We start from the raw sequence: 19,230 nt of genomic DNA, 5'->3' as shown, positions 1-19,230 counted from the left end.
TAAACGGAAGGGCCGCGAGTGTTTCGGGCGAATCGGGCCACGTGGCAGGGGATCACGCTTCCTCAGAAGACCCGGTATGGGGCAGTGTGGCGATCTCAGTCTCCCCCCCGCCCTCGTGGGCCGGTGCGTCGGGTTCCCCCCCGCCAGAAGAGAACCACTCGAGAATTCGTCGCCCGAGTAGCGACGCCTTCGGGTGGAAGTTACCGAAGACTCCAGGGAGGTCACCGCTAAGGATGGACGTAGCCCTGGGTCCATGGCCTTCTAGCAGGGACAGAGTGGACTCGGTACCCTCGGTATCCACAGCAGTTCCCGAGGACTTTCTCCAGCACCCTGTCTCGGACGGTCGACGGCGAAGGGCCTCCCCTGCGCATCACTCTGGCAGTCGTTACGTGAGGAACGTGGCACCCTCGGACTCTTCGGAAGCAGACTCATCCTCCGGGGGAGAACGCAGGGAGAAACGGCACCGTAAGAGAGAGCGGACCGATAGTGATCGTTCCCGCTCCAGGTCGAGGTCGCGGCACAGTAGGAGGCGCCCACGCTCACACTCCCGTAAGTACAAGAGGGAGGTCTCTCCCGGCGGCGGCGAATGGTTCTACGTTCCCCCAGGAGAGTCCAGGAAGCACCGCTCTCCAGACTCTCGGTCCAGAGATCGAGCCTCCAAGTTGTCACTGCCTACATACAACTTGGAACCGCTCGACCGGCCACGCAAGAAGGACCTCACTCTCAGGCACAAGTCCTCGAGGCCTTCGGTTCACCCCGCCCGGCGGGAGGAAGCGCGCTTCCGAGAAGACAGCCCGACCGAACCAGCCCAGCTGGGTCGGACGTCGAGCGGGAAGGACCGGTTGCCGGGGTCGGGTCTTCCCACCGGGACCGTGTCCTCCGCGTCCAGAGCCTTGGGCCAGTCGAAAGGCCTCCCGGGGTCGGTGGCACCCGCCACACGGCGAGACCCAACCGTGTACGGTGCGCCCTACGGTTGCGGGACGGCCTCCCTGGGACCTAGTAGGGAGCGGCCAGTTTACCACCCAAGCACGGCTCCCCTCAGCCAAGCCGATGCCTCGGTCGACGGAGGCGAGGTTTCCCCGTCGGAGGACTCCGCCTACAGAAGAGTGGTAGGCCTCGTCAGAAGGACCCATGGGATTCCGGAACCCGCGGCGACGAAGGTGAATACCTGGAGGTCGAGCCTCTTGAGATACACGCACCGGGACGTCCTTCCGAAGTCCTCTCTGGCCCTGCCTCTCGCCCCAGACCTAGTACTCGGCCAGGAGTACATCGACAACTTGGTGGCCAGCACTGCGGAGGCCCCCAGGTCCCAGAGTTCCTCCAAACTCCTCCAGGGTCTTAAACTACAGGCCAAAGTTTATATCCCGGAAGGGCGACGCCCAGGCCCCTGTAGAGTGGACTCAGCCGTGGATATCCTAGGACAAGGCGGCTCGGACGAAAGGGCCAGCTCAGCCCCTGTGTCCTTCTCGGCCTCTGAAGCAGGCATGATGGAGGAGATGTCGAGGGACATGATTAACGTCTCTTCATGGCTGGACTGGTGGGCCTCCACGTTAGTTAATGTACAGGCCTCTACAGACCCCGACGACCCGGAACAACAAGGTCTCCTGTCAGACCTTCTCACCTCCGGGGGGAAAGCTCTCAAATTTATGGCGTATCAGGCACTCTCCTTGACGGCCAACTGGGTCCTCCGGAAGCGGGACACAGTGCTTTCCAAAGTGTCAAGGAAAATCCCAGACAGACAGGCGCGAGTGATTCGCTCCCTACCCCTAGGAGGCGAGTCCCTGTTTCCGTTGAAGGAATTAGAAGTGCTGATGGAGAAGGTGTCCAAGAGGAGAGAAACCAACGTCCCTAAGCAAACATCCTCCAGGAGGCCTCCTTATAGGAGGTCAGTCTCGGATAGTGCCGTGACCCCTCAGGCTGTCCCCGGCTCTTCGAGGAGGGACGCCCCCGCCTCTTCCTGGACATCAACTCCTCAGCCCTTCCGCAGGGGAGCTACAGCTTCTGCCAGCTCCTTCAGGTCGGGTTACTCCGCCTCGAAGAGGAGCAGATCAGGCCGCCCCTCTAGGAGAAGGTAGAGGGAGAGGCCCCCTACTCCCGCCCAAGCCTCGGGTTGGGGGATGCCTCAGACCCTATTGGCAAGCATGGAAAACGTATGGGGCGGATGCTTGGACGGTGTCCGTCCTGAAAGAAGGCTACAGGATCCCCTTCATAGCGGACTCACCCCCTCTTATTCCAGCCACCCAAACAGAATGGTTAGCTCCCAGGGACCCGTTGAAAAGGGCTACCCTGCAAAAAGAAGTTTCCTCCATGTTGGAAAAGGGAGCCATGGAAGAAGTCCTTCTCCCAGGGCCAGGCTTCTACAGCCCCCTGTTCCTGGTGGAGAAAGCAACGGGGGGGTGGAGACCGGTGATAGACCTGTCGGCCCTCAACAGGTTCATCAAGAAGACGGACTTCAAGATGGACACCCCAAAATCCGTCCTGATGTCCTTGAGGGAGAAAGATTTTATGATGACGGTCGACCTCAAGGACGCGTACTTCCAAATTCCGGTCCACCCGTCGAGTCGGAAGTTCCTCCGGGTAAAATGGGGCTCCCAGATCCTGCAGTTCCGGACCCTCTGCTTCGGACTGTCGACGGCCCCTCAGGTGTTCACGAGGGTCTTCGCGACAGTCTCAGTATGGGCTCACGAACGAGGTATCCGCCTCATCAGATACCTGGACGACTGGTTGCTCCTTTCCAGTTCAAAGGCCCTCTTGGAAGAGCAAGGAAAGGACCTCCTCCGTTTCTGCAGGAGTCTGGGAATCATTATCAACCTGGAGAAATCGAACCTAACGCCATCCAACAAAATGGGGGTACTTGGGGATGACGTTGGACACCGTGCAGTGGAAGGCCTTCCCCTCGGAAGACAGGATACAGAACCTCGTCAAGATCATTCAGCCGTTCCTGTCGGGGCTTCCCAGGAAAGCGAAAGACTGGCAGAGGCTGATAGGCCATCTGGTCTCATTAGAGAAGCTAGTCCCCCAAGGGAAGATACGGCTCAGACCCGTACAATGGAACCTCAAGGCTCTATGGTCCCAGACAGGCTCTCAGAAAACATCGATCCCAGTCCTCCCGGACACGAAAGCAGCCTTGAATTGGTGGCGATGCCAGTCGAACTCCCTCAAGGGGATGCCCCTCAGGTCCTGTCCCCCCGAGTTTCTCCTGTTCACGGACGCCTCCAGCCTAGGGTGGGGAGCCCACCTGCGGGAGGAAACAGCAAGCGGGACCTGGTCAGAGACCGAAAAGCATCTCCACATCAACGTCCTAGAGCTAAAAGCAGTACAAAAGGCATGTCTGCACTTTGCAAGTCGGTTGAAGGGAAACACCGTGGCCCTAATGTGCGACAACGCCACGGTGGTAGCCTACATCAAGAAACAAAGGGGCATGAAGTCAAAGGAACTGTGCGACCTCACCGTAAACATCTTGCACTGGGCGGACGAACACCAGGTAACACTGCTAGCAAGGTTCATCCCCGGGAAAAGGAACGTGCTAGCCGACGGCCTCAGCAGGATAGGTCAGATAGTAGGGACAGAATGGTCCCTACAACCAGCGGTGGCCAGACTCATCCTTCAACGCTGGGGCTCCCCGGTGATAGACCTATTCGCAACAAAGCTCAACGCCAAGTTACCGGTTTATTGCTCCCCGGTACCAGACGAAGGAGCAGCCCTAGAAGATGCCTTCCAGCACAGGTGGGACAACCTGGACGTTTATGCCTTTCCCCCCTTCACGCTGCTAAGACAAGTGCTCAACAGAGTAAGAACCTCCCAAAACCTAAAGATGACTTTGGTAGCGCCCTGGTGGCCGGAGAGAGAGTGGTTCGCGGATCTGAAAGACCTGGCAAGCCATCCGCCATGGCCTCTGCCCCCCAGGTCAGATCTACTGAGTCAACCGCACTTCCTCAGGTTCCACGACAACCCTCTCTCTCTTCGCCTTCACGCCTGGAGACTATCGAGCGACTCCTGAAGAAGGAGGGGTACTCCTCCTCCACAGCCAAGAGGATGTCCCTATATCTAAGAAAATCCTCTACCGTAGTCTACCAGGCGAAGTGGGCCGCCTTTACGAAATGGTGCGCGACAAAACAAATAAGACCTCTCAAAGCCTCGGTCCCTGACATAGCTGATTTTCTAGTGTACCTTAGGGATAAAATAGGAATGTCAATCCCGGCTATTAAAGGAGTACGAGCAGCCTTAGGCCAAGTCTTTCTCCTGAAAGGCATCGACCTGGGGACCTCAAGACACATAGGGATGCTGATTAGAAGTTTCGAACAATCCTGCCCTCCCCAAGCCAGGAGAGTGCCTAGATGGGACCTGGCCAAGGTCCTGAAAATGTTGTGTCGTCCGCCCTTTGAACCACTCAGAGATATCGGGGACAAAGATCTCACCCTCAAGACAGTCTTCTTGCTAGCCTTAGCTTCGGCTAAGAGGGTAGGTGAGATCCACGGTCTCTCCTACGACGTGGCACACTCCAAAGGGTGGAAGGAGGTATCTTTCAAGTTCGTACCCTCCTTTGTAGCAAAGACTCAGAACCCAGCAGTCTGGGACCCGAGGTTTGAAGGTTTCTCTTTTCCGGCCATCCCCAAGACAGGCAATACGGACGACCTGAAGTTATGCCCGGTCAGGACGATCAGGAAATACCTGGAAAGGACGGCCCATCTCCGTCCGGGTGCCAAGAACCTCTTCGTCTCTTCAGGCGTTAATAAGAAGCAAGTGTCCAAGAACACTATTTCCTTCTGGCTGAGACAAGTCATCACTAGGGCTTATGAAGAAGACAAGGTGGCAGTACCAGGCACATGACATCAGAGGCCTGAGCACTTCCTTGGCCTTTGAGAGAAATATGGCAGTGGGCCAGATCCTGCAGGCCGGCGCTTGGTCACACCAGTCGACCTTCACGGCCCACTACCTCAAAGACTACTCAAGAAAGTCTTTGGATGGATTCTCCATTGGGACAGTCATCGCCGCCCTCCAAGCTGTGTAGTGGCAGGCTGGAAGACGTCCCCAACAAGTGAATAGACTCATCCCTACTTCTTCAGGAGAAGACTCAGTAGAGAAAATGTCAAGAGGTAAGCCTTAAATTATAAGCGTAAGTTTTCCACTGCTACCCCCTATCCGCTCTCTGTACCCCTGCATTACGTAGCCCTCCAGGCACCATGTGCCTAACCAAGTGGCAGAATGGCTCTCCCGCCTCCTAAAGTGTAAGTCTCCGAAGAGGTAATTCGAGGTAAAGTATTCGTGTCGGAACAAATGAAAAATTTTAAGTAATTTTTATTTTTCCTAACATACTTACCGAGAATTACCTCTGAGTAATGGCCCTCCCTTCCGTCCCCGAGTGCCATTCTTCCATTGCCGAGTCGGGGTAAACGGAGGACTTAATGAGATCCTGACCCGGGAAAAGCAGTGACCTGCCCTAATCCGGGCCGCAGGAATTATCCTGGCGGCGGGGGTAGGAACTATCGGGAGCGAGAAAGGAGGGGGGGGGGGGGTAGCGCGGGAAATCTTGGTCGAGATTGAGAGAGGTCAAGGACCCTCCGAAGAGGTAATTCTCGGTAAGTATGTTAGGAAAAATAAAAATTACTTAAAATTTTTCATATATATATATATATATATATATATATATATATATATATATATATATATATACATTGTGTGTATGTGTATATATTATTATTAGCTAAGCTACAACCCTGGGTGGAAAATAAAGATACTGCAAGCCTAAGGGCTTATAATCATTTAACCTCTCGCAAGGGACAAACTGGGTTAAACTTCAGCTTGCAGCATGTAATAGAAGGTTGTAACTTCTCACTTTGCTAATAAGTTCGCTTGGATCAACCTTGATTTTCTTAAATTCTATTTCCTTTTGCAATTTAAATAGACAAACGACATCTGCAATGCGCATCGTTGCATCGACAGCATTTGGAAATAAAAAAAAATATTAAAACTTGACAGAAGTGAAGTGTTGAAGAATTTTTAACTTGGCGGAAGGGAAGTGTTAAAGAATTTTAAACTTGATGGAAGGGAAGTATTGAAGAATTTTAAACTTGGTGGAAGGGAAGTGTTAAAGAATTTTAAACTTGACGGAAGTGAAGTGTCAAAGTATTTTAAATTTGACAAGTGAAGTGTTGAAGAATTTTAAACTTGACAAAAGTGATGTGTCAAAGAATTTTAGACTTAACAGAAGTGAAGTGTTAAAGAATTTTATTTTAAACTCGACGGAAGAGAAGTGTCAAAGAATTTTAAACTTGACGGAAGTGAAGTGTCAGAACATTTTAAATTTGACAAGTGAAGTGTTAAAGAATTTTATTTTAAACTCGACGGAAGAGAAGTGTCAAAGAATTTTAAACTTGACGGAAGTGGTGTCAAAGAATTTTAAACCTGGAAGTGAAGTGTCAAAGAATTTTAAACTTGATGGAAATGAAGTGTCAAAGAATTTTAAAGTCGACAGAAATGAAGTGTCAAAGAATTTTAAACTCTACAGAAATGAAGTGAAAAGGATATTAAACTTGACGGAAGTGAAGTGTAAAAGAATTTAAAATTTGACAAGTGAAGCGTTAAGGAATCTTACACTTGTCAAAAGTGAAGTGGTTACCTTGAGTGTCGGTTACATAAAGTGGAAGCGATCGAGTGTGCCCCCCCCCCCACACACAGATTTAAATGGAACTATAATAATGTGCTCAAAGGAATTTAAAAAAATAGCAGAAGTTATAACGGAGTATAGTGGCTCAATGGGGGGAAGTACCACCAAGTATCCAACCTCCTTGGGTAGGAGTTGGCCAGAATCCCCCCCCCTCTCCTTCCCTTTCTCCCTCATGAAGTCACAGACGGGAGGGGAAGGGGGGGGGGGGGAGCTTGTCGTGACGGTAAAGAGCATTGTGGTCGTTGGGCTTTCGAGGAAGAAGCAACAGTCAATGCGTGTCTGATAAGTGGGCGTGAACAAGGTCTTGGCGTGTGAAGCACCTTTTAGATTTCTTGGAGGAGGTCCCAATTCCTCGGACTTTCAGTTATTAGTGTAAGAAGTTAACTCTCAGGCAACCGTTTAACCGTTTTTTAAGAACTCTCAAGAAAAGTATCTTGCATTTTCAGTTAAAGGAGGATCATCTGTGCATATAGGACTAGTAATTCCTAGGAGTAAAACGCAGTCTTCTTTTAGTGAGTTATTGTGTAAGAACGTTTACTCTCAGACAAGAAAATTTAAACCGTGTTCTCAAGAAAAGGATCTTAATATTTCAGTTGAAGGATAAGAACTCTGAAGAAAAGGATCTTGTATTTTCAATTAAAGGAGGATTGTCTGTGCTTATAGGACTAGTAATTCGTAGGAGTAAAACGCAGTCTTCTTTTAGTGAGTTATTGTGTAAGAACGTTTACTCTCGGGCAAGAAAATTTAATCCGTGTTCTCAAGAAAAGGATCTCAATTTTTCAGTTAAAGGAGGATTGTCAGTGCCCTTTGGACCAATTATTCCTAGGAGGACATCGCAGAATTTTCCAGTAAGGTTTCCTGAATTTAATAGTTTTGTGTGGAGGAGGTAATGTCTGTCTGTCTGTAAAGATTGCCTTGCCTTATGCAAGACACGGGCTCTTGAGTTGGCAATGTAATTGTAATTTACTTTAATTTACTTTGAAAGAAGGACTTTGAAGGCAATTCACCGCGCAAGTGTTTACAATGTATAAGTTTGAATGACAAAGATGCGGATGAGATACGAATATAGGAATGAACATAATTCAACTTGCCTGTGTAACGAACTTTATTTAATAACAATATCCTCGTGTTTCAAGAGATTGTGATTTTCTTAAGACAACCTCATACTGCCATACGCGATCGTATATGTAAATAAAGATAATCATAGTTATATTTTTCAATGAAATCGTTGTTCTTGTTAATAATGTGCGTTGTTTTCGATGGAAAGCAAACCATTTGATATTTGTTACTTTACTATAAATGCTGTATTTTTGTGGTCCTATATTACTAGGGAACCCCTCTCTCTACATGATTTTTCATAATTAATTTCCCTAGTTATATATTTTTTTTAAATTAAATCGTTGTTCTTGTTAATACTGTGCGTTGTTTTCGATGGAAAGCAAACCATTTTATATGTATTACCTTACTTCACGTTAAAGGCTGATATTTTCTGGTCCTATATTGAAGGGGAACCCTACTCTCTACAGGATCTTTGATAATTTATCGTATATATTCCAAGGCATTCAGCATTTCACACACAGCATTTTACTCGGTTCTCCACATTATCGAAGCTCTTAGAAAACTATTAAGTCTTCAGTTTCCTCTTGAATATTATGGCACCAATTTCAGTGAGATTTGTGACATAGAACTCGCATTCTAGGAATATGTAGGAAATATTTATTTTAATGTTACTGTTCTTAAAATATTTTTTATTTTTCCTTGTTTCCTCTCCTCACTGAGCTATTTTCGCTGTTGGGGCCATTGGGCTTGTCGCATCCTGCTTTTCCACCTAGGGTTGTAGCTTAGCAAGTAATAATAATAATAATAATAATAATAATAATAATAATAGTAATTAAATTGTGCTGCCATCTACCTTCACTGAAAGCAAGTAATAATAATAATAATAATAATAATAATAATGATGATGATGATGACATTTAGATAGTGCTGCCATGTGCCAGTGAAAGCAAGTAATAATAATAATAATAATAATAATAATAATAATGATATTTAGATAGTGCTGCCATGTGCCAGTGAAAGCAAGTAATAATAATAATAATAATAATATTTAGATAGTGCTGCCATCTACCAGTGGCAGTGCCAGTGAAAGAGCTATTCAGAATCCATCCCTGGTGTTCATCAAGGGATAAATGAATGGGTTTGCGGGTCGTGACTAGACCAAGCTCGCATTACAGTTAACGGTCGAAAATAACTTTGGCGTTAGTTATAACTTGTTGCTGCGAAGGAATTTGTCGTTTTCTTCGTGACTCACACAAAATATTAATGGGGGGCTTTAATATTCAGTGTTGTTACTTTTAGGTGGTGTGTGTGTTTTTTTTTCTTTTTTTTCTTTGCAGCCACTGGTATATGCAGTGATCAGTATAGCATCCTGCTTTTCCAATTAGGGTTGTAGCTTAGCAATTAATAATAAAAATAATAATAATTGGTAACAACAATAACAATAACAATAATAAGTGTTCGTTACATTTCCTGATTTAACTAAAGTCACCTTTCAAGGTTATAAGTTTCTTTTTATAACCCAAAAAGTTTTATAGTGTTCAATCCGTTTTCAAGTTAATATTTCCTGTAGTTTCTTTTTGTCAGCCGCAGATCTTATTGTACATATCAATAAGTATGATTTGTGCCATCTTAATTTATTACAGTCATTTGCAAAAAAAAAAATCCACATTTTATACAAATGTCGATAAGTGTGTGTGTGTGTGTGTGTAGAAGGGTTAGATTTGACTGGAAACATTATCAGTTTTTATCCAAATAAAGATGGGAAAATTAAAATTATTCTCTAATTCTAACATGTATTAATACCCAAATGACTATAATTATAGCAACAAACTTGTTTGCCATTGAAATAGTTCGTGTGTTTCGTACCAGACCTGTGGAGGAGAGTTGATTTCGAGGGAACCACGAAACCAGTGGGGGGTAACAGACGGTAAGGGGTAGGTGGTTCCTGGCGAAGGTTAGGGTGTCTTGTATAAACAGTGGCTAACAGAAGCAGCCTCGCGAACGGTAAACATTTTGAAACCTCCGCCATATTTCCACTCCTTTGTTCCTTAAGAACAAAATGTAAGACCACTCTCTTATGCGAAGGTTTTGTATGGCTGGTTTTATGTACCAGTAGGTTGGTGAATTAGGTAGGATGGAAGATTTTGGGGCTCAGGATGATATTGCATCTTTTCATTTTGAATTGTTAACGTCTGAAAACATGGTGATTGTACATAAAGGAATTGAAATGGCTTTAAATTATAAGTAAACTGATTATGCAATAAACGTGTAAATGCACATACATACACGCGTAGATAAAATGGTTTGGAATCTTAAGGTTAATTTCAATATCTTTTTCACGTCATTGTCTTCTTTCGAAGTGCCTGAGAGAGAGAGAGAGAGAGAGAGAGAGAGAGAGAGAGAGAGAGAGCATTTCGTATTGGAATCTGAAGGTTAATTTCAATATCTTTTTTACGTCATTGTCTTCTTTCGAAGTATCATCCAAGAGTGTCGAGAGAGAGAGAGAGAGAGAGAGAGAGAGAGAGAGAGAGAGCATTTCGTATTTTTATCCTATTTTTTCCCAGCAAGAAGTTGTGTTTAGTCGCAACAATTGTGTTAAGTTTTGCTCCCTTGATACATTATCTAGATTCTAGTGCCTTGCATTCCCCTCCCAAACCCCTGACTCTTAAATGGATCAATTCTGCACATTTTCTCCGCAAGTGTGAATTTGAAAGCATTTAATTTAGCATGTTTAAGTGGGTGTGTCATGTCATTTAGTGCCACTACTGTTTCTGAAAATGTGACAGTTAGAATAAACGGAGGAATTTATTAGTTGTTGGTAAACCTCAAGGAATTTATAATTTTTTTTTTAATAGTTAGTTCGACATAAGTATTCAATTTTTTTTCTATTTCTAGGTCTTGTCGATCTTTAATCATATAGGAATTAACTCTTTACAGTAGATTGGTTTAAATTGTCAAAATATTATTTTTCTTAGCACTGAATTTACTCGTCCGTTGAAAGTATTGGTTCCTAAAGAAACATTTTGCGTTGCTTATGATAATGAGGCCACAAACAGTTCCGCTTTCTGTTTAATTGCATGCCGGAAGCGCAGTAATAATGTGTGGTTAACGAATTCCTTTCGGATGGTACAGCAGGACACATGAATTCCTGGTACACCCCTTAGAGAAGTTCACCCAGCCACACCCTTCCTGTGCTACCCCGCCCACCACCTATGCCATCTCTTCCTACACTATCTGTTTGGTTACTCGTCTTGAAGTAAGGGTGCGACAGGAGCACTTCTTCGAAGTAAGGTGCGACAGGGGCACTACTTCAGAGCAAGGTGCGACAGGGGCACTACTTCGGAGCAAGGTGCAACAAGGGGCACTTCTTCAGAGAAAGGTGCTACAGGGGCACTTCTTCAGAGCAAGGTGCGACAAGGGGCACTTCTTCAGAGCAAAGTGTGACAGGGGTTACTTCTTCGGAGCAAGGTGCGACAGGGGCACTTCTTTGAAGCAAGGTGCGACAAGGGGCACTTCTTCGTCACAAGGTGTGGCAAGGGGTACTTCTTCGGAGCGAGGTGCGACAGGGGCACTTCTTCGGAGCAAGATGCGACAGGGGCACTTCTTCCGAGCAAGGTGTGACAAGGGGCACTCCTTTGGAGCAAAGTGCGACTGGGGGCACTCCTTCGGAACAAGGTGCGACAGAGGAACTTCTTCGGAGCAAGGTGCAACAGGGGCACTTCTTTGGAGCAAGGTGCGACAGGGGCACTTCTTCGGAGCAAGGTGCACCAGGGGCACTTCTTTGGAGCAAGGTGTGACAGGGGCACTTCTTTGGAGCAAGGTGCGACAGGGACACTTCTTCGGAGGATGGTGCAACAGGGACACTTCTTCGGAGGAAGGTGCAACAGGGACACTTCTTCGGAGAAAGGTGCAACAGAGGCACTTGTTCGAAGCAAGGTGCAACAGGGACTCCTGTGTTCAACTGTACCTCTTGTATTTGGGAGCTGGCTCTTGGAATGTTCAGGCTTCTCTTGTGTATTGAACCTTGCGGTTATACTAGCTTGGTTTTCTAGCCATGTTATATACATGGTTCCTTTCATATTAATGGTTTGGAATGACGATGTTTTTAACTTAGTCAATAAAAATTCTTTGAAATTTGAGAAAACTACAGTACTTTCCTCAATAAAACTTCACTGAACTTTAAGATAAGGGCAATAGTTTCCTCAAAATTCTAGGTTGGTGGTGTTAAGAGTCGCTTTGTATAAAAGATAGGTGGGGGGCTCTCCTATTAGTCAGCAAGAAAGATACAGCAGATCATTTAAACCTCTCTATCTTTTAGCGCTTTTGTTTGAACGAGGATTGGTTGAGAAAAGTTTGAGACGAGGATATTAAAATTACCAAGAGAGAGTGTTTGGGTGGCATAAATCCTTCTCTTACTCTCCAATCTGGTAGGATTTCAAGATAAGGATGGTCAAAATAAGAGATCTCCTTGATGCAGGTTTAAAATAGGTTAAAGGAAGCAGAAAATAGGTTCTAGTTTAGACAGTATTATGTTAGGTTTAACCTATTGATGCAATGTTAAAGGGGTTGCGATACAGCCCATGGCTAAAAGAACACCACATCTTAGGTCAAGTTACGAAATAGATAAAATTGTTGTTGGTCAGTTGATCGTATCAACCAGTAGGCAACGTCGTTAATGAATGTTAATTAACCACTACCAATAACAATGTTATCAAATGTTCTAATGTAGAATATATCCTTTTGAATAAACAGGGTCCCAGTTCTGCCCATTTGTTGATTAACGATCCCTCCGTCAAATGGGACAGCTATTCTTCATTAAACAAATGCTTGGAAACAATTAACCATTAAAAAACACCATGACATTAATGAACTTCAGAAGATGACAGCTTTGTCTCGCTTTTGAAAACGGACCATTGTTAACAGGAAACCAAGAATATTATGTTTTGGAGTCGAAAGGGATGGAGGGGTGGTGTGACTGACTTGACGTGTGTTGCTTATACCAACAGAGTATTTGTGGAATGAAACAAAGCACGACTTAAAAAGTGGTTTTTAATTTATTTCTTAATTTTTTTCAAAATGGTATAAAATGTAAATTTAGTATTTGCAGTACACTTTCTGAGTGGGGATACCTTAACACGGTGAAAGGTTTTGTGTATCGCCATGATCGGCAAAGCTGCAATAGTCAAATCCACTTGCACTAGGTTGGGTTGCTGTGAGCTGTCAGATAAAAATCTCTCGCCATCACCAATCCGCACTGGCTAGCGTGGTGATGAAAATTGGCCAAACCTCAGACATAAATTGACACGTCTGAGGCCTTAGTCCTGCAGTGGACTAGAAATGGCTGCATTTTGTTGTTGTTGTTGTTTATGTATTTACAATTTCGGAATCGAACGTAAGCCTAATGAGTTTTTGTGTGATTCGTAGTCAGGATTAATGTAGTCACATGCAGTAGATATTAAGAATAAGATAAATGGTTCTGCAGAATTGGATCATTTGATGTTTTAAACTTAGCTTTTATAAAAGAGAAAAAAAACACACTAACTGTTAACGTTGTGCTTTTTCTCAATTTAATTTTTTTCCCTCTGTCTAGATTATCCCTTTTCCTTAAACCATTAAAAAAAAGGATTGTGGTAGCTTACTGAAAACGTCTCTGCCTAACGATCTGTTAGGCTGGAGTTCGAGATCCGCTCAAATTTTATAGTGTTTTCTTTTTTTTCTTTTTTGGATAATGTTTGCAATCTTATCATCCTTGTGAACTAGGTATGGGGGCGTTTGGGGGAGCCTACAGTTTTACCTACTGAGTCACAAGCAACCATTGCCTGGCCCTCCCTGCTCCTCGCTTGGGTGGAAAGTTTCCTGGTCGCTGCTCATATATATATATATATATATATATATATTATATAGATAGATAGATAGATATACAGTATATGTATATTATATAATATCTATCTATCTATTTATCTATCTATATATATATATATATATATATATATACACACACATAGACACACAAGTCTCTAGGACATTGTCCTGCTAGGGCATTGTCACTACCCCTTGACTCTGCCATTCTTGAGCGATCTTTAAAGAAGAATGACATAAAAGAGAAATGACTAAAATTTCAGTCGTTCGTCATTTAAAGGCATATAGCGCATTACTGTCATCTCATTATCCACTCACGGATGATTGGCGTTGAAAAAGTGTTCTTTAATGGCGTTGATTGCTTAATGCGCGAAATTGTCTTGCAGTTGCTCGTGTCAAAAGCAGTATGGGTCGAAATAGGAACATTCATTTAAGCATAGACCAGTTCAATTTGCTTTTGCTTTGCATCCAAGATTTTGTTTTTATAATGTGCTGTAGTTGTGACCGGTGTAATGGTCTGCCCCCCCCCCCCTGTCCGAAATCCTCCCTCCCTGGGGGAAATATGGCCCTGGATATATATCCCCTGGGGGAAATATGGCCCTGGATACATATCCCCCTGGGGGAATTTTGTCCCAGGATAATATCCTCCCACTGGGCCAAGTTTCCCCCCCCCCATTTCCCACTGTTGTTTAAGGGTATGGCTATGGCGACGTATAGCAACTACAATTTCGTGGTGACTTTTATGGTAGGCCTACACCTAATGTAGTGAACATGACCTATAGGGGGAAAAATATCTTAGGTCTGAAATTTCTCCCCGGGGGAATAATACCCCAGGCTGCTTTTCCCGGGGTAAAATATATCTTAGGTTAATTTTCCCTGGGGGAATTTCAGTCAGGGGGAAAAAATTTCCTGCTACACCGGTGAGGGAGAATGATCTCGCCTGTTTCAAATTATTGGAACCAAGATAGGCTATATGTCTACTGAAGGTTTAAGAGCTTTTAAATATGCGACCCTAAGACTATACAGTAAGCTTTGACTAGACATCCGAAAGACTGAATATATTAAGGCTTTCAAGAGGTGACTGAAGACTTTCTTGTTTTCTAAGTGCTTCGATAATGTTGATCTGACAATAAACGAGCAATATGTGGTGTGGAATGCTGAATGCAATGGATAGTATACGATAAAGAAAATGCAAAGGCCCTGTAGAGAGTTAGGGTTACCCTGCAGTATAGGATCAAGCAAGCAGTCCTTAATTAGAAGCTCATTATTATTATTATAAATTGCTAAGCTACAACCCTAGTTGGAAAAGCAGAATGCTATTAGCCCAGGGGCTCCAACAGTGAAAATAGCCCAGCGAGGAAGGAAACAAGGAAAACTAAAATATTTTAAGAACAGGAACATTAAAATAAATATCTTATATAAACTATAAAAAACTTTAACAAAACAAGAGGAAGAGAGATTAGATAGAACAGTGTGCCCGAGTGTACCCTCAAGCAAGAGAACTCTAACCCAAGACAGTGAAAGACCATGGTACAGAGGCTATGGCACTACCTAAGACTGGGATCTAAATTTCTTAAAACGGGAAGGTTACATTAAACCCTAATGCCAAAGTTAGAAAAAGGATATTTGGTTAATTTTATTTTAGTTTTAGACGATCCTCAAATATAAACTATTCACCGATAGTACGTTTAGGAACTTAGCCATGGAAAGTTTTAGGCTGCCATTTATCAAAAAGGAAAATACTAAATTTCTATGTTTTAAATTGTTAATTTATAATAAATAGATAACTTCTCCACAAGTGAAGAGTTAAGCCATCGAAGATTAACTGTAAATGTCAACTAGGCCTATAGATATTTTTCAAGAAGCGTATACACCTGTTTGTACATTCATGTTTTGTCATTAATCTGTGCCTAGCAATTTTTTACATATTTGGCATCATCATCATTATTATTATTACTCGTATTATTTGCTAAGCTACAACCCTAGTTGGAAAAGCAGTATACTATAAGCCCAGGGACTCCAACAGGGAAAATAGTCCAGCGAGGAAAGGAAACAAGGAAAAATAAAAGAGTAACAACATTGAAATAAATATCTCCTATATAAACTATAAAAACTTGAACAAAATAAGAGGAAAAGAAATAAGATAGACCAGATTAAGATTTATACAATTTATAAATAATAGTAAATTATACGTTTTTCTGTCCTCCCCAACCCTTTTAAACTGAAGTCATTCGGTCATTTCAATATAGAACTGACACGCAAATTACAATTTTCACCGGAGTTAAAAACACCGATTTGAATGTTGCAAATGTTGCAATATTTCATCACATTTCCGCTAAAAAACTGACATTCATGAATCATGATAGTTTTTACCACGATGAACATCGACGGGAAAAAAACAGGGCAGTACCGGAAATTCTTGTAAACTTGCTCAAACTACTTTTCCCTGGAAGTACAGAAAGTGCGGGATAAACCCAAGGACGCATGTCCGCTGTTCAGTACAGTTTCTGTTCAATTTTCATATGTCCGTTGATGATCTGTTTGAGATTTTACACTAACATAAAGTATGATGTTTGTTTATAGGAAACGGGAAGTTGATTATTTTTTATTTTTAAGGAAATATCGATAAAGAAGAGAAGAGAGAGAGAGAGAGAGAGAGAGAGAGAGAGAGAGAGAGAGAGAGAGAGAGAGAGAGAGAGAGAGATAATTTGGAGTTCTCTAGCATCCTGGCATCGTGGAGAGAGAGAGAGAGAGAGAGAGAGAGATTTGAAGTTTTCTGGCATCCTAATATCGGAGAGAGAGAGAGAGAGAGAGAGAGAGAGAGAGAGAGAGAGATTTGAAGTTTTCTGGCATCCTAATATCGGAGAGAGAGAGAGAGAGAGAGATTTGAAGTTTTCTGGCATCCTAATATCAGAGAGAGAGAGAGAGAGAGAGAGAGAGAGAGAGAGAGAGAGAGAGAGAGAGAGAGAGAGAGATGGTTTTAAATTCTCTGGCATCCTGACATCGGGGGGAGAGAGAGAGAGAGAGAGAGGTTTGAAGTTTTCTGGCATCCTAATATCGGAGAGAGAGAGAGAGAGAGAGAGAGAGAGAGAGAGAGAGAGAGAGAGAGAGAGAGATTTGAAGTTTTCTGGCATCCTAATATCGGAGAGAGAGAGAGAGAGAGATTTGAAGTTTTCTGGCATCCTAATATCGGAGAGAGAGAGAGAGAGAGAGAGAGAGAGAGAGAGAGAGAGAGAGAGAGAGAGAGAGAGAGAGAGAGAATGGTTTTAAATTCTCTGGCATCCTGACATCGGGGAGAGAGAGAGAGAGAGAGAGAGATTTGAAGTTTTCTGGCATCCTAATATCGGAGAGAGAGAGAGAGAGAGAGAGAGAGAGAGAGAGAGGTTTGAAGTTTTCTGGCATCCTAATATCGGAGAGAGAGAGAGAGAGAGAGATTTGAAGTTTTCTGGCATCCTAATATCGGGGAGAGAGAGAGAGAGAGAGAGAGATTTGAAGTTCTTTGGTATCCTGACATCGGGGGGGGAGAGAGAGAGAGAGAGAGAGAGAGAGAGAGAGAGAGAGAGAGAATTTCCTACCATAATAATTGTGAACTTTTGAGTTTTTATAACTTACTTTAATGTTTTTTAATGACTATCCGAGAGATTGTGTATAATTGAATGAGTATGGGTATGAAGGTACAGGCCAAATTAAAATTATGCACCTTAGGGTGTATTTAGAGATGGTTTTAAAATTTGTTTTAACTGTCATCTTAGTCCTAAATGCATCCTTAACTTGGGTGAACTATTGTATTGTTTGTTTCTGTGTTCAAATTGATAATATGGTTAGTGTTACAGGGAATAATGTTAGAGATAGCAATATCTTCAGTTTATTGGATTTCTAGTGAGAGCTTGTATAGGCCTAAGCTTGGGCCCGCATATTTGAAAGCTGGTAGAACCTACAGTTGACATATATCTTGGATCCAATAATTTAAAACCATCTTTTAACTATTCTCGCGTTAACACGATGTGTTGGCCGCACAATATGTAGCAATCAAACCATTGTTCTCCGGTCTTGGGTAGTGCCTTAGCCTCTGTACCATTGCCTTCCATTGTCTTAGATTAGAGTTCTCTTGTTTAGGGGTACACTCGGGCACGCTGTTCTATCTTAGTTCGCTTCCTCTTGGTTTTGTTTTAAAAAGTTTTTTATAGTTTATATGTGAAGGATCTAATTTAATGTTACTTTCTTTGAATATTTTATTTTGATTGTTTATTCTTCTCTTGTAGTTTATTCATTATCTTGTTTACTTCCCTCACCCTCACTGGGCTATTTTTCCCTGTTGGAACCCTTGGGCTTATAGCATCTTGTTTTTCCAACTAGTTACTTACTTTTACTTACTTTTAGAGGTTTATTTCTCGCCCTCCATCAAACACTAAAGGTCTGTTCAGGCGGGCCTTGGTGTATGAAAAAATAATTTCTTTCCAGTTGACATTTTGCTCTGTATCGTTATCAGTTATTTCGCTAGCATTTGTATTCAGGCTTAATAGTTTTCAGGTCACTATTATAACACTTTCTAAAAAGATAAGTCTTCAGGTTTTTCTTGAAGGCAGATCTCATGTAAGTATATTCGCATTTTATAGCATAGCTTGTAATAATAATAATAATAATAATTCTATTAAATAATTTGGACGTCTGGTTCTGATAACTGCATGGGTTATCGTACAGTAGGCTTCACTAATTCCGGTACACTGACGTCTCCTTAGCTTACCGTGAAGTATACCGGAATTAATGAAGCCAATTGTACATATTTTAAACTCAATTCTAGCTTTAATATGCAACCAGTGTATATCAATTATTAATCAATTATGTTTCATAGCCCTTCTCTTATCGTTTATTTTTCCTCTATTGCAGACATCATGAGTGTAGAAAGGCGAGGCACCAAGGCCCTGGAGCTGTGGGCCAAAAGGGCCACAGATGGGTATGCTGGCGTCAGTATCTCGAATATGACCACCGCCTGGCGGAATGGTCTAGCCTTCTGTGCTCTCATTCATCATTATAGGCCTGATCTCATGTAAGTATATTAGCATCTTATATATAGATATAGATATATATATATATATATATATATATATATATATATATATATAGATAGATAGATAGATAGATAGATAGATAGATAGATAGATATATATATATATATATATATATATATATATATATATGGATAATTACCAACACAATATCCTGCTCAAATAGAAATAAATTTCTAATTCATAGGATCGAACCCTAGCCCCTTCTGATGAAAGGCCTCTGGTGGCATCATTGGAAGCGACCTGGCCTTCCGTTAGAAGGGGCTAGGGTTCGATCCCCAGTATGAGGTAGAAATTTATATATATATATATATATATATATATATATATATATATATATATATATGTTTTAATATTTTGGACTGTTTTGCCTTTCCGATGTCATGAACTTGTTTTTAACTTAAGGTATCATGGATGCTAACAGTACTTTAAAGGTTTAAAGGTTTTAAAGGTTGCTCGTGAATGGCAGAGCCAAGGGACAGTGACTTTGCCCTATCGAGAAGGACAATGCCCTAGAGGTTGACCATATATACATGTCAGCGCCCAAGCTAGGATCAAGGAGGACCAGGCAATTGCTGC

The 19,230-nt window shown here is 43.0% G+C and overlaps 2 protein-coding genes across 4 annotated transcripts in view; one reads left to right on the top strand and one right to left on the bottom strand.

Moving 5' to 3' along the window:
* LOC137650221 (MICAL-like protein 1) overlaps positions 1 to 19,230 on the bottom strand; it is a 275,336-nt gene that overhangs the window by 77,528 nt on the left and 178,578 nt on the right. The gene's annotated exons all lie outside the window — the stretch shown is intronic.
* The window catches only part of MICAL-like (protein), a 75,316-nt gene continuing 63,366 nt past the window's right edge, over positions 7,281 to 19,230 (top strand). The window contains exons 1-2 of one of the 2 annotated variants that reach the window (XM_068383458.1): positions 7,281 to 7,515; positions 18,473 to 18,632. In XM_068383458.1, the coding sequence (XP_068239559.1) occupies positions 18,478 to 18,632 (155 nt within the window). In that variant the 5' untranslated portion in view covers positions 7,281 to 7,515; positions 18,473 to 18,477. The remainder of the gene's footprint in view (positions 7,516 to 18,472; positions 18,633 to 19,230) is intronic. The other variant, XM_068383457.1, reaches the window with a different exon arrangement.

This window comes from Palaemon carinicauda, chromosome 11 (genome assembly GCF_036898095.1).
Source record: "Palaemon carinicauda isolate YSFRI2023 chromosome 11, ASM3689809v2, whole genome shotgun sequence".
NCBI classification, from domain to species: Eukaryota; Metazoa; Arthropoda; class Malacostraca; order Decapoda; family Palaemonidae; genus Palaemon; species Palaemon carinicauda.
The sequence above is the reverse complement of the archived record's forward strand: the minus strand, read 5'-3'. Positions and strand labels throughout refer to the sequence as shown.